This window comes from Phoca vitulina, unplaced genomic scaffold (genome assembly GCF_004348235.1).
Source record: "Phoca vitulina isolate PV1807 unplaced genomic scaffold, GSC_HSeal_1.0 scaffold2, whole genome shotgun sequence".
NCBI lineage: Eukaryota > Metazoa > Chordata > Mammalia > Carnivora > Phocidae > Phoca > Phoca vitulina.
This window is the reverse complement of record NW_022589705.1, coordinates 63,624,675-63,647,921: the sequence shown is the minus strand read 5'-3', so window position 1 is coordinate 63,647,921 and position 23,247 is coordinate 63,624,675. Positions and strand designations below refer to the sequence as shown.

The following is a 23,247-nucleotide window of genomic DNA, read 5'->3' as shown; positions in this document are numbered from 1 at the left end:
GTTTACCCAGTGCCTATAGAACAGTGCATGGAACAGAGCTTGACGTGGGTACTTCCTTGCAGAAGAAAAGTAAAAGAAAGGAAGGAAGGGAGGGAGGGAGGGAGGGAGGGAGGGAGGGAGGGAGGGAGGAAGGAAGGAAGGAAGGAAGGAAGGAAGGAAGGAAGGAACGAACGAATGGGAGGAGAGGGAAGGAAGGAGGAAAGCAGAGAAGGAAAGAAGGAGATAAAAAAGTGAGGAATATGATTGGGAATAACCAAAAGCAGCAGTTTCAGGGAAAAATAGAAAAGAAACTCATAGAAATAAGTATCATAAGATAGCCATAGTAAAAATAAAACCTATTTTTACCCATTAATGTCTCCTCTCTCTCTTTTTTTATAAAAATTATTTAATACTCAAGATGCTCTATTTTACATAAAGCCCACTAACACAATTTTAGAAATAAGCTGATCCATCATGAAAAGAGGCAACTGATTCAATGCATAACAGAATGCATATTTATTTTCAAGCTTCCGGGTTTAAATTACATATCTCCTTTTGAATGAAACCAAAGTATAAAGTCAGCAACAATAATTTGTGTTCTGGGCTTTTATTAAAAATTTGGAAGTACTATGATTATTTGTTAATATTTGAACTCACCTTTTCAAACACCATTCTGGCATTGAAGACCAGTGGAAAATTGGCTGGGACACATTGTGTCTTTTTGTATTGGCCAAACACACAGATGCTAAGATAGATGTCCTCCTTGTCTTTCAGCACCACTCCTGGACAAGTTACCTGAATGAAATTAGATAGAGAGATGTAACTGCTTTATGAATTCCCTGAACTATCCCACTAAAATAATTTACAAGGCATTACATAAAAACACTAGTCTGCTAAGCTAATAAAAACACACACAAATAAAAAAAGGAGAGAGAAATTCTAATGTTTACAGAGTTCAATGAAATGCCTTTATAACTTCCATCCCCCTGAGAAATCTATGATTCTCCATTTGGTTATTTGTGCCACATTTGAAGCTCTGTGTACTGGCTCTTGGGACAGACACTAACAGTTTTAAACAGTCAGCCTTAGGCACCCACTTTATGCTGAATGCTGACATAAACTTATTCAGCATCATTTAATCACAAAGGATTAAGACTCAGCAGAAACAAAGCACTATCCTAGAGGACACAAAAAAAATAGCGATAAAAAACACAAATCTGACCTATATCACCCTAAATAGCAGCCCGTACACACCCTCATCAAAAGCAATTATGACAAAGTTTCAAAGCTAGTGAATTATAAGTTTCTAGCCCAGTGAAATTTTTTTTAAATATGAAACTGCACTTAATTAGCCTCAAGATTGACAGAAAATATAGGCACAAAATGTAGGGTTTCTAAAAACTACATCGCAGTCTCCCCAGTCCCTGCCATATTTCATTTAGTCAGTGATCAACCATACACTTAAAGAGATATTAAAGGCTCTCTAAGATTTGAATCCAACCTACCCACATAGTAATATTACTCAATGCCTCCCCAATAATACAGTCAAAGTATATTTTTATTGTCCTCTGAACACACACATTACATTCTTCCATTATCTGGATGACTACTCCTTACCACTCCATTCCATCTCCTCCTGATTTACACTCATCACTTCCCAAGGCTTACATCAATCAGCTGCATCTCCTACACAGAACTTCTCTTGACTCACCAGCTATCATTATTCAATTCCATCTAACTCAAAGATTTACTATGAATTTACTATATTCAAGTAAATACATTTTAGATTCTCATAACATTTTGTAGTTCTCTTAAGGCCCAATTATTGTCTCCATGCATTTTAATTAAGTGGGTACATCCCACCTCTTTTAATGATAATTCCCTTATATTGTAATTATAATTCTGAGAACAGAAACTTTATTTTCCTCATCAATGTATCCAAAAACAGACTTTTGGTATTTAGAAGAAGCTTAGAGATTATCAAGTACAGCTTCAGATTATTTATATATGATAAAACAGAGCCCCAAGAAAGTATAAGTGATTTACTTATTTAAAATGACATAGTAAATGAATCAATACAATACATTCAAAAGTGGTTAGAGAAGTGCCTAACAGAGCATTCAACCAATATTAGCTACAGTTATTGTTAGACTGAAAATCATTATCATTTGTCATCTCAACACAAATAACTACATTGAATAAATAAGACTTCATGTCTCTTTGTACATAGCAGTTAAGATTATTTTCTGTGCCAGATATTTTGACTCCATCTCCCTCTTATTCTGTTTTCCACTTCTGTCCTAATATATTCCCCACTGATTATTAAAATCTATTAAAATCAAGGTCCTCAGCAAATCTCATGCTGTCCATCACCCTCATTTCCTACTCTGCCTCATTAAAATCAAACCTGTTAGAATCCCTCTAACTCCGTGTTATCCAATGTGGTAGCTGCAAGCCACTTATGCTTATAGTTGTGGCTAGTCTAAAACTGAGATGGACAATGAGTGTAAAATACAAGATTCTGAAGATTTTGACAACTTGTTCAAAAAGATTTTGAAGACTTATTACAAAATCAGCATAAAATACCTCATTAATAACTAACACTTTGAATATATTGATTGATTGATTTTTTTAAAGATTTTATTTATTTGACAGAGAGAGACACAGTGAGAGAGGGAACACAAGCAGGGGGAGTGGGAGAGGGAGAAGCAGGCCTCCCGCCGAGCAGGGAGCCCTATGCGGGGCCTGATCCTAGGACCCCGGGACCACGACCTGAGCCGAAGGCAGACGCTTAACGACTGAGCCACCCAGGCGCCCCATGAATATATTGATTTAAATAAAATTATTATTAAAATTAATTTATCTACTTAAACTTTTTTTTAACGTAGCTGGTAAAAAATTTAAAATTACATCCTTGGTTCAAATTTGTCGCTCATATTCTATTTCTATTGAGTAGTGCAGCTGCTCTAATTGTCCTACTAGAAACTACTGACTCTCCTTCCAATGTGTAATATATGCAAGAAGGCCTGAGTTTTTCTCATCCACAATTCTACAAATTCTGCCATGCTTTAAAAGAACACCCAGCAGCTTTCCAAAAAGAAAGCAGGAAAGGAGGGTGGGTAAAGAAAATCAGATGGAACAAATAGAAAATAAAAAGCAAAGCAGTTGACTTAAAACAACCATATGGATAATTACATGAATGCAAATATTCTAAGCATTCTAATTAAATGGCAGAAATTGTTCAGATTGGATAAAAAAGCAAGACACTTTTTTGCTGTCTGCAAAAAAATCACTTTCAAGATAAAGACACACATAGAAAAAGTATGTTCAGAATAGTAGACCAAATACCTCCAAAAATCAGCCCCTCTATAAAAGCAAAAGAGAACACTACCAACAACTGCCAAAATCAACTTTTTACAGCTCTAGAAATTAACCAGAGATCTGCAACAATCTGAAGAGTATTTATTGGAGAAAAACAGCTGAATTTTGGTTAAAACAGTGATATTATGGTGTGTTAATGTATTCTACTCCCAATCTCCTCTACTCAGGTCTTCTGCAGCCTTGAAAACGAAAATCCTTAGAATTATAGTAGCCATGAAAACCAGCAGTCCCACAGACACTGGAGGAGAACAGGTTTAATGCTACCCCAAAGCCCCATCCCCAGGGTACTGTCATTATTTGATCTGACAGTACCCTGAAAACCTTCATTCACAGGGATTCTCTTTATTTGACCTGAATTGCAGTTCACTCATACAAACAGCCTTTCTCCCCAAGCCAATTGTCAAAAACAATCAGTAGCAATTGTTTAACACCACAGATGCCTGAGGCAGTGATCACAATTGAGGCAAACCATAACCTGATCAAAATACTTAAAAGGCAAAGCTGGAAAATCATGTATATGGGTGTGTGGGGGTTGGGGGGTGCTGTCTTTGAGAAGCTATAATATATTCTTGGCAATTTAGAGGATCATGCACATGTTCAGGGCTGTGCACGTGCCCAGAAATGACTTGATGAAACCCTAATCTCTCACCTCTGGCTGACCTTGAGGTTTGGGATAGTTGGAAGTGAAGGCTAAGACAGAGTTGTAAACTGCCTGCAGGGCATAGAAAACATGCCCCAACAAGCCACAGAGATCTTCAGCAAAAACTGGGAGACTTATTGGTTCAAGACATTTAAGGATATATAAATCCAGTCATCAGCAAGCCATGAAGCTAACCAAGCAGAGACTTTGGTGGCCACACATGACAAAGAACACAGACTTTAACTCAGGAAAGTAACTAAACAAACAAAGAACAACAGCAAACAACAAAAAGAGCAAACAATAAACCATGAGAAATAGGGGTTTACAGAGTTTCATATTATATTATTTAAAATGTTCAATTTTCAACAAAAAAAATATTACATACAAAGAAACAAGAGTATGACCCATACACAGGGGAAAATGCAGTCAATAGGACTGTCTTTGAGGAAGCCCAGAAGTTGGCCTTACTAAACAGAGACTTTAAACCACCTATTATAAATATGTACAAAGAACTAAAGGAAACCTTGTCTAAATATCTAAAGTAAAGTATGGCAACATGGCAATAATGTCTCATCAAGGAGGGAATAGCAACAGATGAACAGAAATTGTTTTTTAAAAGAACCAAACAGAAATTCTAGAGTTGAAAAGTACATGAAAGAAATGAAAAATTCACTAGAGAAGCTAGCAGAAGAAAGAATAAGTGAAACTGAAAATATGTCAATTGAGATTATTCAGTCTAAGGAACAGAAAGAAAAAATAAAGAAAAATGAACAGAATCTCAGAGATCTGTGGGAAACCATTGAGCACAACAACATAGATATAATAGGAGCCCCAGAATAAGAGGAGAAATGGCCAGAAAGAATATTCAAAGAAATAATGGACAAAAACTTCCATAATTTAAAGAAAAGCAATCTACACATCCAAGAAGCTCAAAGAATTCCAAACCACATACATCATAATCAAACCTTCAAAAGACAAAGATGAAGAGAGAATCTTTAATGCAACACAAGAGAAGTGATTCAGCAGGTACCAAAAATCCTCAATAAGATTAACAGCTGGTTTTGCATCAGAAACGTGAAGCTACAAGGAAGTGAGATGACTTATTCAAAGTGCTGAAGGAATTTCAGAATATTTGCATATTGCACTTCAATTCTTTCAAATAAGAATTCAATTTCGACAAAAATTTCCCTTCAAAAAGGAAGGAAAATTAAGATATTCTTGGATGAACAAAAACAGACAATTCGTCATTAGCACAACTTCCCTACAAGATATACTAAAGAGAATCCTTCAGTTGAAATGCAAGGACACTAGACAACAATTCACATCCATGTGGGAAAAAAAAAAAGCACCAGGAAGGAAACTGCATAGACAAATATAATGACAGTATAAATTTTTTTCTCTTATTTCTCCATCCTTATTTCAAATAAAATTACATAAAGCAGCAATTATGAAACTGTGCTGATGAGGCTTATCTGTATAAAGATGTAGTTTGTATGACAATAAAATCATTAAGAAGAGAGGGAATGGAACTAAATAGAAGCAGAAGTTTTGTGTGCTATTCAAATTAAATTGGTATTAATACATACTAGATTGTTATAAACTAAGATGTTAATTGTGAACCCCAGAACAACCATCACTAAAAAAATAACTATAAAATATAGTAATAGAAACAAAGGAATTAAAATGGTACACTAGAAAACAGTTAACACAAAAGGCACTAATACAGAAACAGAAAAACAAAAAGACATGATATGCAGAAAACAAATAGCAAAATGAAAGAGGCAAATCCTATCTTATATGTGATTACATTAAACATAAACTGACCAAATACTCCAAGCAAAGGTAGAACTTCGTAAAATGGATAAAGACTATAATCCAACCATATGTTGTCTATAAGAGACACACTTTAGATTCAAAGACACAAAAGAGTTGATAGTAAAAGAATGGAAAAAATTAACTATGCAAGCAGTAACCAAAAGAAAGCTGCAATGGTTATACTAATATCAGACAAAATAGACATTAAAACAAAAGTTGGTACTAGAAACAAAGAAGGGCATTTTATAATGACACAATAATTAAAAACACATATGACATATATTTCCAGAAAACATATATGCACTTAACAGAGCTCCAAAACCCATGAAGCAAAAAAAGATAGCTATCTCTCCAAAGAAGATAAACAAATGACCGATAAACTCATGAAAAATGTTCAATATCACTAGTCATTAGGGAAATATAAATCAAATCATAATGACATATCTCTTTACATCCACTAGGATGCCTATAATTAAAAAGATGGACAAAAACAAGTGTTGAGGAGCATGCCAAAAAATTGGAACCCTCATACTTTGCTGATGGAAATGTATTAATGGCACAGTCACTGTGGAAAACAGTTTGGCAGTTCATCAAAAAAACCAGATAGTTATCATAAGATTCAGCAATTCCTAGGTATATACCCAAGAGTGCTAAAAACATATAGCAACCCAAGAGTATAGCAGCATTATTCATAATAGCCTAAAAATAGATACAATCCAAATGTCCATCAACTGAAGAATGGATTAGCAAAATGTGGTATATCCATACAATGGAATATTATCTGACCATAAAAAAGAATAAAGTACTGACAGATGCTACATGAATGAACCTTACAAACATGTTAAGTGAAAGAAGCCAGACACAAAAGGCCACATATTGCATGATTCCATTAATATAAATGTCTAGAATAGGCAAAGCCATAGACCTAGAAATCCAATTAGTGGTAGGCAGGGTCTTGGGGAAGAGGGAGAATGAGGAATGGCAGCTAACAGGTATGGGATTTCTTTATAGGGTGATGAAAATGCTCTGGAATTAGTGGTGATTGTTTTACAACTTTGTGAATATATTAAAATTCACTGAATTGTACACTTTAAATGGGTATATTTTATATATGTGAGTTATATCTTAATTTTTTAAAAAATTAAAGATTCAGGATAAAAGCAAAATGATAGAAAAAGGTATATCATACATTCATTAATCATAAGAAAGCTAGGTGACTATCTTAATATGATATAGGGTAGACTTCAGAAAGAGAAAGAATACCAAAGTTAAAGTGAAACATTTCATATTGATTAAAAATTTGATTTATCAAGAAGATATAAGAAAACTAAATGTGTAACCAATAAGATAGTATCAAATGAAGCAAAAAATTACAGTATATAACTGAATTTCAATACTTTCCTCTTAGTAACTGATAAAATAAGCAATCAAAAGATCATTAAAAGTATAGAAAATGTAAACAACAACATTCAAGTAATTTGACCTAATTGACATTTATGTAATACTCCATTCAACAAAAGAAGGATACACATTTTTCCCCAAGTGCATATGAAAACGTTTATCAAGAAAGATGATACTGTGAGCCATACAAGTCTCAACAAACATAAAAGGACTGAAATCATGCAGACTATATTCTCTAACCCCATTAAACTAGAAATAAATAACAGGAAAATATCTGAAAAAAAAATCTAAATATTTGGAAATTAAACACTGTATTCCTAAATCACTCATATGAGTCAGAGAAGAAATTACAAGACAAATTAAAAAATACTTTGAACTGCATGAAAATGAAAAGACAATACATAAAAATATGTGAGATATAATTAAATCACTTATAAAAGGTGTATTATAGCATTAAATCTTAGAAATTCCTTTCAATTCTTTTTCTGAAGAAAAGGCATTTGACACATGTAAGCTCATGATAAAAGCTCTAGCAAACTGAGGACTGAAAGAAATTTCCTCAACTGATAAAGAATACCTATGAAAGAGCCTGAATTTGATGTCATATATAATGCTGAAAGACTGGATGCTTCTCCAATATCAGCAAAGAGGTCGGTATGTCCATGCTCAACACTTGTATTCAACAATGTACTATGTAGGTCCTGGCCAGTGCAAAAGGGCAAGAAAAAGAAATTTGAAAAATAAAAGAAACAAAAGGTATACAGATTGAAAAGAAGTAAAACTGAATATCTGTAGACAACCTAATTGTAGTCTACACTCTACAAATATGCTACTAGAAATAAGGAAAGAATCTGATGTCACAGGATATAAATTCAATATGCAAAAATCAATGTTATTTCTCTATACCAGCAATAACACTTATAAAATGAAATTTTTTAAATACCATTTACAATAGCATTAAAACCTGAAGTATGCAGTACTTACATATAAATTTAACAAAATATGTGGGAGGCATGTCTACTGAAAATAAACACTTCTGAAAGAAACTGAAGGTCCAGATAGATGTAAAAATATACCAGGTTCATGGACTGAAAGACTCAATACTGTTAAGTAAGATATCAATTCTCCCAAAACTGGTCTATAATTTCCATGCAATCCCAAGAGCTAAGAAAACCAACGGAACTGACAATCCAGAGATAAATTCACTTCAAATGAAAATTAAAGTAATTTGTACAATCTGAAAACAATTTTAAAATAAGTAGTTAGGATCTTTCATCTAAGCAGGGGGGGAATTCCATAAAAAACCAAAAACTATAAAATTAAAACAGAGAAAGAAAATATTCAGTAGATGTTTAGAAAGACAGACTAGGGGGCAGCTGACTGTCTCAGTCAGTAGAGCATGCAACTCTAGATCTTGGGGTGGTGAGTTCAAGCCCTACATTGGGGGTAAAGATTACTTAAACAAAAAAATTAAAAAAAATAAAAACAAAACATTAATAAATTAATAAATATAAAGACAAACTATATGAGAATCCTGGAATATGTAGTCAATGAAGTTAAAAATCTCAATATAGGAGTTTTTTTTTTAAGAGTTTATTTATTTATTTGAGAGAGGGAGCAGGAGAGAGAGTGGACAGGGGGAGGAACAGAGGGAGAGGGAGACATTGAGCAGGGAGTCCAATGTGGGGCTCGATCCCAGCACCCTGGGATCATGACCTGGGCTGAAGGCAGACGCTTCCAACTGAGCCACCTAGGTGCCCCTAGGGCTTTTTTTTGAGAGCGAGCGAGCATGTGGACACCTATGAGCAGGGGGAGGGGCAGAGAGAGAGGGAGAGAAGGAATCTCAAGCAGGTTCCTCAGTGCAGAGCCCTATGAGGGGCTTGATCTCATGACCCTGAGATCATGACCTGAGCTGAAATTAAGAGTTGGACGCTTAATCTACTGAGCCACCCAGGCTCCCCTCCATACAAGAGATTTTTTAAAATTTAACTTAATAATTTAATAAGAATATAATCCTGAAGAATTCCCTAGAACAAAATGTAAAAATAAAAATTATACCAAAAAAGGCACTTAAGAAACATGGAGAATAGATAAAAGTTCTAATATATGTCTAATAGTAGTGTCAGAGAAAACAGGAGAAAAAAATAAAGTTCAAAGATATAATAGCTAAGAATTTACCCGGAACTGAAGAAACCCACAAATTCTCAAATGGAAAGTACACACCCAGTACAAAACAGAGTAAGTAGAAATGAATCCACAGTTCTACAAATCATAGTGCACTCGAATACATCAAGAATAAAGTGAAATACATAAACATAGTGAAGATTTTAAAATATCTCCATTACAACCTGGTAGATCAGGCAGATAAAAAAAATTAATATGGAATTGAAGATATTTTGCAGAAAATAAACTTGATCTGATAATGGCCGTAGAGACCTACATCCAACAAATGAAATTATATATTATTTTCAAGTAAATAGAGAACATTCACAATAATTGGATAAGTATTAGGACACAAAAGAAATCTCAACAGAAATAGTCAATATCATGCAGATGTCGTTCAATGCAATTAAATTAAAATACCACAATAAAAGATAGTATGTATGTGTATGTGTAGGTGAGTATGGCAGGGGACGGGGGAGTATATACACACACATATATATATCCTATGCATCTTGAAAATGAAACTAAATCCTAAAAAGCTCATAAGCTAAAGTAGAAATCACAATAAAAATGATAAAAATATTTAGAACCAAATAATTTAAAAACAATATTACCAATCCTTTTGGGATGCCAGTTAAGCATCACTTGGAAGCAAATCAAGTGCCCTAAAGACAGACATTAATATGAGAAAAATATTGAGAAATGCAGAGGAATGATAAAACAAAATTCAGAATAGTGAGTAGCCAAAGGGAAGAAGGGAGAGGGATTCTATTAGAGAGATATAAAGGAGGCTTCACCTTCATCCATAATGTTTTACTTCTTAAGCTGGTAGGTAAGCACATGGGTGTTCATTATGTTGATCTTTATAATTTTTTGTGTCTAAAATATTTTAAAATAATTTAAGAATAAAAAACCGAGGGATGCCTGGGTGGGTCAGTCGGTTAAGTGTCTGCCTTTGGCTCAGGTCACGATCCCCATTCCTGCGCCAGGCTCCTTGCTTGGTGGTGAGCCTGCTTCTCCCTCTGCCTGCCGCTCCCCCTGCTTGCATGCTCTCTTTCTCTCTCTCTCTGACAATTAAATAAACTCTTAAAAAAAAAAAAGAATTAAAAAAACGAAATCTAAATGAAACAAGTATTTGACTCATACAGCAAAATCTCATCTATGAACCCAAATGAAAGATCCTAAATAAAAAATCAGCCAATCCAAATATAGGAAAAATAATACATCCTAACAAAAAGAATTTACCATAGGAATATAAAGAGTGCAACATCACAAAATGTGTCCTTTTATAGACTATGGGAACAATATTACATAACAATCTCAAAAAGCGTTCCAAATAATTCAATGCTCAGGATGTTTCCAAATGAGGAATAGAAGGGAACTTCCTTAATTCAATAAATGAAAATCCTAGAGCCAATATTACATTAGGTTGAACTATATGAAATCGCCATGGCTTTTCTTTTTTTAAGCCAAAAAATAATCCATTGTCAGCAAATTCGTAAGATTCAATCTAATACTTACTGGTGAAACCTCAGAAGCACAACTTAAATTAAAAATAAAGAGACAAGTGTATCTACTATTATTCCTAATGTTTATATCAGAGATTCTACTCAAGGATATACAATAAAGGAAAGAAAACAAAAGAAAAGAAACAACAACAAAGAAACATTGTACAGGAAAAGTCAAACCATCTTTATCTGTAAACAACATAATTTTCCACATAGAAAATCCAAATAATGACTAGAACTAATGTGAGATTTCAGCAATGTGCTGAAATCAAAATGTGCGAAAAGACATACAAGAATATATTCATAGGAGGGCGCCTGGGTGGCTCAGTGGGTAAGTGTCTGCCTTCGGCTCGGGTCATGATCCCAGAGTCCTGGGATCGAGCCCCATGTCGGGCTCCCTGCTCAGTGGGGAGCCTACTTTTCTCTCTCCCTCTGCTGCTGCTCCCCCTGCTTGTGCTCTCACTCTCTGCCAAATAAATAAATAAAATCTTATTTAAAAAAAAAGAATATCCATAGGACTACGATTTGTAATATCCCCAAGCTGGAAAAAGTGAAAATGTCCATCAACAGTAGAATGGATACAAAAGAACTGAATAGGCAGTTTTCCAGGAAAGGCATACAGACGGCTAACAGGTACATGAAAAGGTGGTCAACATCACTGATCATCAGAGAAACGCAAATCAAAACCACAGTGAGATATCACCTCACAACTGTCATAATGGGTATTACCAAAAAGACAAGAAATTCTAAGTGTTGGCAAGGGTGTGGAGGAAAGGAAATCCTACTGCACTATTGATGGGAATGTAAATTGAGCACAGCAACTGTGGAACACAGTATGGAAGCTCCTCAAAAAATTAAAATTTGAACTACCATGTGATCCAGCAATCCCACTTCTGGGTATATATCCAAAGGAATTGAAAAAAGGATCTATAGAGATGTCTATACCCCGATGTTCACTGCAGTATTACTCACAATAGCCAAGATACGGAAAACAACCTAACTGTCCATGAATGCATGAATGCATAAAGATGTGAGAAGATGTGAGATTATACATATATAATCTATTAGCCATGAGAAAGCAGGAAATCCTTCTCTGATTTGAGACCATCTGGATAGGCCTCGAGGGCATTATGCTATGTGAAGGAAGTCAGAGAAAGTCAAATACTGTATGATACCACTTACATGTTGAATCTTTTCAAAAAAGACAAACTCAGAGAAGCAGAGTAGTGGTAGTTACCCAGGGCCGGGGGTAGAGGGAAAATGGGGAGATATTAGTCAAAGGATACAATCTTCTAATTGTAAGACTGACAAGTCTGGGGATCTGATGTACAACATGGCGATTATAGCTAATACAGTCTTATATACTTGATGTTGCTAAGAGAATAGATCTTAAATGTCTTTACCACAAAAAAGAAACGATAACTATGTGACGGGACGGAGGTAGTAGCTAATACTATAGCAGTAATCATTCTGCAATTTATAAATGCATCAAATCAACATGTTGTACACCTCAAACTTACACAATGTTATGTGTCAATTATAGCTCAATAAAGCTGGGGAGAAAAAAACCAACAGAATGATAAAGAACTATTGTCTTACAAAATGACAGGGATGAATTCTCACAAAGAAATTAAACATTAAAAAGTTCATATGGTGGAGAAAGAGACAGATTTCACAAATTCAAATTATATTGTGATAGAAGTCCTGATAGCAGTTACCTTTGGGACAGGAGGGGACAAAAGGAGTGGCTGGGAGGGATGGAGCACAAGAGCACAATGTGGGAGCTGATATTCTAATTATTGATCCAGGTGGTGATTACACACTTAGGATTTGTGAATATACTTGCTGAAGATACAGTTCTATAAAGAGTTAATTTAAATCAATAGCATTCTTTGTTTACCAGTGAGAAAGAAAGAAAGGAAAAGAAAGAAAAATGTATTTGCTAAAGACAGCAAAAACAAAGTGAAAAAATAAGGTTCAACTAGATCGTTGAAATTTACATTACATATAACTGGTAGGTTAGTATCCAAGATATATTCAACAAGAAGGAAAAAAACCTCTGGAATTCCTAAGGGCAAAGGATATAAACTGGCTATTCACAGAAAATGAAACCTCTTGGATTAGAGATTGGAGTTATACAGCCACAAACCAAGAAATGCCTGGAGCCATCAGAAACAAAGAACAAGGAAGGATCCCAATCCCACTCCTCCCATCCCGCCCCCCGACTCCCCATCCCCCACCCCCCTCCAGAGCTTTCTAAAGGAGTGTTGCCCTACTGAACTTCTATTTTGGACTTCCGCACTCCAGAAGTACAAGGGAATAAATTTCTGTTGTCTTAACACATCAAGTTTGTGGAAATTTGTTACAGTAGCCCTATGAAACTAACACAATTGCCTGAGCCTCAGTAGTTCCATTTCTAAATCTAGAGCCTGGAGCACTGGGTCTGTATTCTGTAAGATCTAAAAACCCTCCTTTACAACAGATAGTTTGCAATTCACCTATACATGTGACTAAAAACTAAACCAATGCCCTAACTAAAAAAAGAAAAAGAAACAAACAAACAAAAACCCAGAAATAATTTATAATAAAAGATCTATTTCTATATGTAAATGCTTTGGCAGGACTAAGCTAGAAGATATAATATCTGCACCTACACACGGAATCTACGTAAAATGGACAGTTTCTAAAGCAGAATAACAGGCGCTCATAGTGGCAATTTGAACGCAAACAGTGCTGCCATTGGTGCCATGATTTTCCAAATAAGTAAACTCTTAGCAGAGTTTCAAACAAAACAAAGTGTACTCTTTCCTCAATTTACGTTGTAATTGTATCCCTAGAAAATTCACTGTATTTTACCACCTTGCAAAATAAAAAAAAAAAGACTTTGTGTTTATACATAAAACAGATTCTTAACCTCTAATAATTATACACAGGTTTTCATCTACATATTCAATAGGACATTCAAGTCATGCAGAATACCAGACAATTAACACCAAGAGGACCACCCCCAAACACTAAGGTAAACAAAGGGAGCCCAACAAATTTCACCGGCATTTAAAAGTCTATCAATAAAAGCATATAAATTAATCACTATTATAAAAATAAGCAGTATTATATAGCAATTAAGGAAATGATCTGCAAGAATCAACACTAACAAGGGGCGCCTGGGTGGCTCAGTCGTTAAGCGTCTGCCTTCGGCTCAGGTCATGGTCCCAGGGTCCTGGGATCGAGCCCCGCATCGGGCTCCCTGCTCCGCGGGAAGCCTGCTTCTCCCTCTCCCACTCCCCCTGCTTGTGTTCCCTCTCTCGCTGTGTCTCTCTGTCAAATAAATAAATAAAATCTTTAAAAAAAAAAAAAAAAAAGAATCAACACTAACAAATTTTGAAAACTGAACTGGAAAAAAGAGGTATGCAGGATACATAGAGTAAAATGCCCTTTGTGTAAAGTTTTAAAACAAAACAATAATATAAGTAGCACATAGACATACACAAATAAATAGTAAAAGTACAAAACCAGAATGAAAATAATACACTCCAACTTCAAAATATTGATTACCTTACCTCCAGGAAGGGAAGGAGAAAAACTGGGGTCAGGACGGTGTACAAAGGGGCCTTAAGTATAGTGGTACCATCTTCTTTCTTTCTTTTTTTTTTTTTTAAGATTTTATTTATTTATTTGACAGAGAGAGACAGCGAGAGAGGGAACACAAGCAGGGGGAGTGGGAGAGGGAGAAGCAGGCTTCCCACTGAGCAGGGAGCCCGATGTGGGGCTCCATCCCACATGACCTGAGCCGAAGGCAGACGCTTAACGACTGAGCCACCCAGGCATCCCCATTTTATTTCTTAAAAACAAAATCGGCAGCAAACATGTAAAATGTAGCATTTGTTAATCAGAGTGTGGGGAGGGTGGAATCAGAGTATTCAGGTTTTTTTCTCTAAGTTTCAAGTATTTTTTAGTTAAAGTTTTTAAAAGTTTATATTCCAAGGAAATTCACCACCAACCACAGCACGACTGTGAGACATGACTCCACAGAAAGCTGGATAAGGATCACAAATGTTTAGATGAGTAGTGATCAGAAAGGACCCAGATCTGTTTGCCCCAATGTTATCAATAATTTGATGAGGTAATGAGGTAAAGGGAGTATAGAGAAGAAAAACCAGGAATATATATCTAAACTAACCCCAAACTGACACTATTCAGGTAAGGCAAATTGGCTGGTTTCATTGCCCAGGCACCGGGCTTTATTTTTCTCTCTTCAATTTCTTCCATTCTCCCAAAAAACCTCATGAAAACCAAACTACTAATTAGCAAAAGGAAGGTAGAGAGAAGAAGCAGCAAAAATACTTTTTCATATCATAGATAAGATGTATCAACTATTAAAAGTGTAAGTGGTTGGGCGCCCGGGTGGCTCAGTGGGTTAAGCATCTGCCTTCGGCTCAGGTCATGATCCCAGGGTCCTGGGACCGAGCCCCACATCAGGGATCCCGCTTCTCCCTCTCCCTCTGCCTGCCTGCCTACTTGTGATCTCTCCCTCTCTGTCAAATAAATAAATAAAATCTTTAAAAAAAAAAAGTAAAAGTGTAAGTGGTAGGAAATGTAATTCTTTTGCTGCTCTTGAAAAACAAGTTACTTGGCCTATTATATCATTCTCCAAAGATTCATTGAGAAAAGTCACACTTTTCTCTCAAGTCATATGGCTCTGTGGAGCAACACAAAATGTTGTGTTATACACTAAGACCTTTCATGTTTGCTAGGTTTTTGCTCTCATATTACCACAGTATTAAACATGAGATTACTACCAATACAAGACTGCAGCAAAAACTAATCATGGAGGGGGTGGGGGGAAAGGAGGATGGAATGTCACACTTTCAACAGGCACAAAGAGATAAAACATCTAATTTCCAGTTAATAGGAATTAGGAATAAATTAAATGTCACCACAAAGGGAAAAAATTTCAGGCAATAATACGAAATGGAATATTCTATACCTGGACGTGGTCTCTTCAAAAGGTAATATACACAGAAAGATTTTTACAAGAATGAATGTCCACGGTAGCTTTATCCATGACAACCACCACCTGGTAACAACCCAATGGCTAGAGAATGGCTAAAGATGTTGTCATATACACATACAATATAAAGGAACTGATACACACAGTAACACGGATGACTCTCAAAAATATGCTGAGCAAATGAAGCCAGACACAAAATTTACATACTACATGGTTCCATTTAATATGAAATTCACATACTGGCAAACTAATCTATAGTAATAGAAATCAGAATAGTAGTTCCCTCTGCATGGGGCTTGACGGGGGCACAAGGGAATTTCCTAGGGTGATAGAAGTGTGCTAAATTTTGACCTGAGTGATGATTACATGAGTGTATGAATTTATTTAAATACACTGGGGGGCGGGGGGAGGAAGGAAAGATCATGGGAATGAAAAAGTAGAGCAACTCTATATTAAAATGGACTAAAAAGACCTAACAACCAAATGCAACATGTAAACCTTGATTGGATCCTGGTTTTAAAAAATTAACTATGCAAGTTATTTGTGGGACAACTGGGAAGACTTGAATGTGCACTAGATATTAACAAATTGTCACTCATGATCTTAAGTGTATTAACAGTACGGTGGTTATGCAGAACAATGTCCTTATTTTTAGAAGATGTATGTTGAAGTATTTAGGAGTGCCGTATTATGATACCAACAATTTACTTCCAAATTTTCAGCAAAAAAGCCACATTTATTTTGTACATACACATATACTTATGTACGGATAAATCAAATTAATGTACATAGGTCGTGGGATATAGTCATTCATTGTACTATTCTTCCAACTACTCTGTATGTTTGAAAAATGTCAATAAAAAGTTGGAAAATAAAGATGCCAACTTTTTATAGATACAGAGATAAACTGAAGAAAAACAGCGAAGTACAGAATAGTTTATATGCTACCTACTATATAAGAAAGGAAGCAAAGAAGAAATATATGTGAGGGGAATGGTGTGTATATGTATCTATTTGGTTATTACAAAAGGAAATACTAGAAGAATAATTCAGAAACCAATAAAAATGATTACCTACAGCAGATGAGTATGGATGGGAAATAAGTTTGAGGGCTGGATGTGAGACTGCTCTGAGTATAACATTTTGTAGGTTTTGACTTTCATACCATGTAAACATAAAAAATTAAATTGAAAAGAAAAAACTAAAATTTAAAAGAAGATGTTAAAAGTATCTAGGGTCATATAATTCTTCTATTCAATCAAGGCCAAATTAATCAAGCTTGCTTAACTTATATGGTTGCTGATGGTCTTTTTTGCTCCTTCTCAGCATCAGAGCCATTTAACAGGCCTTTTGCTGGTCAGAAAACTTAGCATCTTGTTGCAGATCTGCCCCTAAATAAATAACTAGCCATGCTAAGCCTCACCTGTAAAACAGAATTAAATTCAATGATATCTAAGATGCTTAGAACTGTAAAATTCTGTGACTCAGGTGTTTGTTGAAAAAAGTTAAATAGGAATGTTTCCACCTGCATAATTTCTTCAGCTTCAATGAAAACAAAGCTCCATTATACTAAATTCACTTTCTGCAGTACAACAGGCACTGAGGAAGAGAGGTACCGAAATCAAAAGTATTTCTGCAACTCCTTCGGGCAGTAATCAGTTACAACAAAGCACTTCCTCTTGAAGATCCTATTGGCAGAGGAGGCCGCAGCGGCCAGTAACAAAGTCTGGTGAGGAGTTTTACTAACTGCTCCAGGCCAAGCCGTTAAGGAAGCTTCGTGTATTCTTTTGCTAAAGGAATCTTACTTTACAAAGAAGTTGCTAATCTTTGGCAGCTGTGGGATAAAAACATCCGAAGCTAGGGCTGTAGTTTCCCACACAGCACAGTAAAATCTCTGTGGGTTTAGAGATAAACCAAGAGTGCCAGAAATATTCTTCCCTTCCACTCTGCCTCACACTCTGCCTTACCCAGCCTTGCCTTCTTTAAGACCTAACAAAAGATCTAGAACTGTCTTGTGACTTCCCTGGAGGTAACTCGGACTGTGTTACTGTGGCCTCATTCTAATTCGAGGAAGGACAGCCAGGAAAGCAGGGGATGGCCAAGGGTGGGTTAAGTGGACAGAGAAGCCATGCCTGCAAGAAGAAGTGGGGAGGGCTTCTTGCTGCAGCACTCAGAGGCATGGTGTTGGATACATAAGTACCCTCACACATACATACCTGCCCCAGTTTTGCTGGGAGATCAGAGTTGAGAGGTAACAGGGCTTAGGGGAGGTGGAAGGAGAGAAAAGGGTCTGAATGGCGAATTTTGGTTCCAAACTGCTGGCCCATCTGAAATGGGAGTATGGAAAGGTTCTCTGGGGATTCCTCTAGAAGAGACAAGCTGGAGCTTTCGTCTGAAGACAAGAATGAGAAGGTTCTGTAAAAGTGAAGAGAAGGGAGTTTAAAAACCCTTGGAAGGGTCTTCTGAGATGATTAAGAGGGATGGAGATTTCTCATACCATGGAGAGGTCCAACCTCTTTCACTTAAGGAAGGACATGGGGGTTCAATGCCTCAACTGGATTTCCACAGCAGGTTTGGGGACAGGATCCTCTTGAGCAAGTCTGGAGAGTTCAGAGAATGAGTAGTTTCTCTGTAAAAGTTGGTGCCTTTGTTGGAGTGGCAAGAAGGATAAGGGATCCCTCTCACCTCCGGGAGGGTGTGGGGATTGGAGGGACCTGAAATGGTTTCTGAGGGGTTGGCCCTGGGGGCAGATGGCAAGGTGCTTTGTGCAATGCTGACACAATTTGGTTGCAGGGTGTGAGTATCCCACACTGAAGACTGAGAGTAAAGGCTCCTTCACCAATCAGAAGCTTGGAAATTTGTCTGAAAGAATCTGCCTGCAGTGATTTGGGAAGAAAAGTCCCCCTTGACGACCGGAGAGAAACGGGGTTCTCTAAGAGAACTCTCTAAGAGAACAAGAGCAGAGAAGAGGAATTTAAAGAGAAGCTCCCCATCCCAATTGACTGGAAAGTTAGGGGCAGGAGAGGAGGGGCTTTCTGAAGTGGTTTGGAAATAATCTGAAGGAACCCAAACTGGAAGCTGGGCTAGAGCGAGAAGAGCCGAGGAGGGGGGCCGGGGTGGGGGGAGACAGAGCTCTGCGTGGCTGGAGTGGGAGGGCCTTCAGGATTTTGAAGTGGGAAGAGACAGAGGTGACACGGGTCAAGACTCCCGAGGGACGATTCGGAGGGTAAAGGAGTTTTTGAAGTGACTCGGGGTTCAAGGAGGTGAACGAGGGAGGCGTCCCCGAGTAAATGCCCGAGGCTCACCGATACCCAGGCGCGGGGGTGGGGGGCACGACCGGTACTCACAGAGCGGATCTCCAGCGCCAGGGCGCATTGCAGCGCCTTCACCTTCGGCATCCGCGCGGGGTGGGGCGGCGGGGAGGGACCCCGGCCGCGGGCCCGAGTGAGACGAGGAGACGCGGGGCGGGGCGGGGACGGGGAGGAGACGAGGTGGCGGCGGCGGTGGCAGCTGTGGCCCCCAGGCCGGGGCCCGCGGTCCAGCCTGGGTCCCGCCCGAGCAGCAGCAGTGCGCGGGGCGCGGACTCGTTGTCATGGCAGCCAGGAGGGGCGGGGCCGGAAGAGAGGCGGGGCGGGGAAGCGCCGGAGCCGCCACTCCAGGACTAGAGGTAGGAGGCGGGGCTCGGCGAACGCCAGAGGCGGGGGCCACGGGGGGAGGCGGGGCTTCCGAGGGGGCGGGGGGGGGGGGGGGGGGGGGGCAGTTCTTCTATGACATCAAACCGTGGGCTCAAAGCCAGACAAAGGAGAGAATAGCTAGCTGTTTGTGTAGTGGGACAGTGCCCAGGTCAGGGAGTTGGACTCAGGAGCCCTGAGTTCCAAGGTGGCGATGGCACCTTGGGCTAGTGGAGTCCCAGTGAGGCTTCAGTTTCCCCAACTGTAAAAGAATAGTAATTATTATTGATTCTCTATTTGAATTTCACAGTACAGTTTACAAAGCCAGCATGAGGAAATTGAAGATTAGAGAAGAGGCTTGCCCAGAAGAAGATAAAACCAGGACTGGAACTCAGGACCTTTCATGAAAATCCGTTGCCTCCCGGAGAACTGAGGCGTGAATCAGATCACATTCCTCTTTCTAGTTTCCTACTCTGATTCTGTTAGCGTGTCCCCTCTCCCTTCAAGGTTTCCCAATTCACTGCATATGCATCTCAATGTATATTGCTTAAAATGAACTGTCAATGCAGAGCCAACAATAAATCCATTTGGGAAGGGCTTGGGCCATAAACCATCAAAGATGACAAGAATCTAAGAGATTGTCCAATCCAGTCTTTTTTTCAAAAATAATTTTTATTGTGAAATACATTATACATAGAGAAGTGTATAAAATATGTTCATCTTAAACAATAAAGCAAATAACTGGGCAACTAACACACAGGTTAAGAAATAGAACATTACTAGCACCTTAGAAATGCCCCAACGATTGCATTGCCTTCCTTCCCCTGGGAGAAACCACTCCCCTACTCCCCGACTTTTGTTAAAATAATTCCCTTACTTTTCTAAATACTTTTGCTATTCATGTATGCATTTATTTTTTAATTTTTTGGAGGGGAGGGTCAAAGGGAGGGGGAGAGAGAGACTCTTAAGCAGGCTCCATGCCCAGCACGGAGCCAGACATGGGGCTCGATCTCACCCTGAGATCATGACCTGAGCTGAAATCAAGAGTCAGATGCTTAACCGACTGAGCCACCCAGGTGCCCCTCATGTGTACATTTCTAAACTAGATGTTTTTAATTTGTTTCCTGTTATTGAGGTTATATAAATGAAATTATACCAGTTGTATTTTTCTTTGACTTGCTTCTCTCACTTACTATTACGTTGTGGAATTCACCCAATATTGATGCTGTGTAGCTGAAGTTTTTTTATTGCTGGATAGTACTCTAATATATTGAATATTTATTCTTTTTACTATTGATGGTCACTGGCACTGTTTCCATTTTTAGCTATTACTAACAATGTTGTTATGAACATTCTAGTACATGTCTAATAGTGCATGCATGTTCCAGTAGGAGTGGATTAACTGGGTATGAAGTTTTGTACATGAGAGTTTTTAATTGGTAATGCCACACCATTTTCCAAACTAGTTGAACCAATTTATGTTCCTGCTGGGAGTGTATAAGAGTTCTTGTTTTCCCATATCCTCACCAACATTTGGTATTGTTTAGATCTTTTAATGTTTATATAGTTGAGTGTGTATAGTCCAGGTATCTCACTGTGGATTTGTTTTGCATCTCTTATTATTATTATTGAGATTCAGCACCTTTTCATGGTTTTATTAGTCTTGCCATTTTCTCTTTATGAACTGCCTACTAGTTCTCTTGCTATTTTTTTAATTAGATTGTTTTTCTCTTGCTCACTTTCTCTCTTGCTCCCTTGCTCACTCGCTCTCTCACTGATTTACAGGAATTCTTTATATATCCTGGCTACTAATTCTTCATCAATTATATGTGTTAACAAATATCTTCCCCAGTTTGTGCTTAGGTTTTTTCAATTTTCCATATGGTATATGATGAACAGAAGAGAAATTAAGTCATGGAGTATGGATAGTCTTAGTTTGACCCAAAAATTCCAAGTTGCTGTCCAGAATACCATGCCAGTCTATATACTCCCACCATCCAGTGAATTTTTCATTTCAGTTAATGTATTATTCAGTTCTAAAATTTCCACGTGGTCTTTTTCTTTTCTTTAGTTTTCACATGACAACTGAGATTCCCTATTTGTTACTCATTAGGACCATATTTTCCTTTACCCTTTGAATATATCCTTTTTTATTTCCTTGAGAATATTTACAATAGCTGCCTTAAAGTCTATATAGGTTATATCCAACATCTGTGCCATGTCAAGTTCTGCTTTTACTAACTGAATGTTTTCATAACTATGCATTGCATTTTCCTGTTTCTTTGTATGTCTAGTGATTTTTCTTATTGAACACTGGATATTTTGAATAACACATTGTGAGAACCTGGATTCTATTATCTTTCTCTGAAGGGTGTTGATCTTTATTTTAGCAGGCAGTTTAATTATGGGGTGATTACCGTACACTTATACAGACTTAGTGATATACTTCACTAGTGCAGATATGTGGAAAGCCCAATATGTTCTAAAAGCCCATCTAACTTGGTAGGACTCAACTTCCAAACTCTGTCTCTTCCAAACTCTGTCTCCAACAGGCTTAGCTGTAGACCTTGTTCAGGTGAGTCTAGTGCAGGCCTAACTCTAGGACATTGTTCTTTATACTAGAGTGCAGACTTTCTGGTGTATCAGCTGGATTCCAGGAGTATTATACAAAGTGTTAAAATGGAATGTTCAGTACTCCAATATGCCCAGTACTGCCTGATCTTAAGCATTTCTTTTCTGCTCTCAACCCCATAGCAGTTGCTAACTGGCAAGTCTCCGGTGATCTCACCCTGTGCCTGTAAAACTCATCCCTCAGCCTTGAACTTTTGGGGCAACCTCTCATAGGCTTCTGGGCTTTCTGTGCACAGCACCTGTCTTTGTCAGTGTGGGCTGCTGTAACAGAACCATGGCCACCAAAGTGACTTAGAAACAATGGAAATTTATTTCTCACAGTTCTGGGAGCTGGAATTCAAGATCAGGGTGCAGCACAGTTGAGCCCTGGTGAGAGCCCTCTTCTGAGTTGCAGATGGCCCTTTTCTCATTTTATCCTCACACAGGGAAGAGGGTGAGAAAGCTCTCTGGGGTCTCTTTTATAAGAGCACTAACTGCATTCATGAGGGCTCCATCCTCATGACCTAATTACTTCTCCAGGGCCCCACCCACAAATACCACCCCATTGGGGATTAGGATTTCAACGTATGAACTTGGAGGGGACACAAACAGTCAGTCTATAGCAACTAGTTTAAAGATATTCCCCCTCTGTCATAGCCTATAAGTTTCGGCCTCATACAAAAACTCAGCTGCCAATTACTAAGCCCCAGGCATGAAATTTTGGGTGAAATTCTAATAGGCCTGAATTGCAGCATTGTGAATGGCACCACTATAATTAATGATGTCTCAGGAAGATTTATAATCACAGGTTGCAGATAAAACAGAAATAGTATGCTTCTGCACCTCCCCTCCTTTCATCCTTTATGAAACTTTATGGGAAATAAGTCCAATAAAAAATGTAAGCTCTTAATCTTTCCCAGAAATCCTACCTCATTTGATGAATACTTTGAGAGAATAAATTAGAGCTTTTTTTTCCTTTTATACATCTACTTTGCATTTATGAAGTGAGGATGGTAACTCAGGTTCCCTGGCCAAATGGTCAGAAAGCTAGAGGCATTTTTAAAGATT

At 37.8% G+C, this 23,247-nt stretch overlaps 1 protein-coding gene across 4 annotated transcripts in view; it reads right to left on the bottom strand.

Annotated features, from left to right (window-relative positions):
* The window catches only part of SPATA6 (spermatogenesis associated 6), a 135,776-nt gene extending 116,428 nt beyond the window's left edge, over positions 1 to 19,348 (bottom strand). For all 4 annotated transcript variants that reach the window (XM_032429500.1, XM_032429509.1, XM_032429517.1 and 1 more), the window contains exons 1-2: positions 19,246 to 19,348; positions 637 to 774 (exon numbers count right to left, since the gene is read on the bottom strand). In XM_032429500.1, coding sequence (XP_032285391.1) covers positions 637 to 774; positions 19,246 to 19,296 — 189 coding nt within the window. In that variant the 5' untranslated portion in view covers positions 19,297 to 19,348. The remainder of the gene's footprint in view (positions 1 to 636; positions 775 to 19,245) is intronic.
* Between the last annotated feature and the right edge of the window lie 3,899 nt (positions 19,349 to 23,247).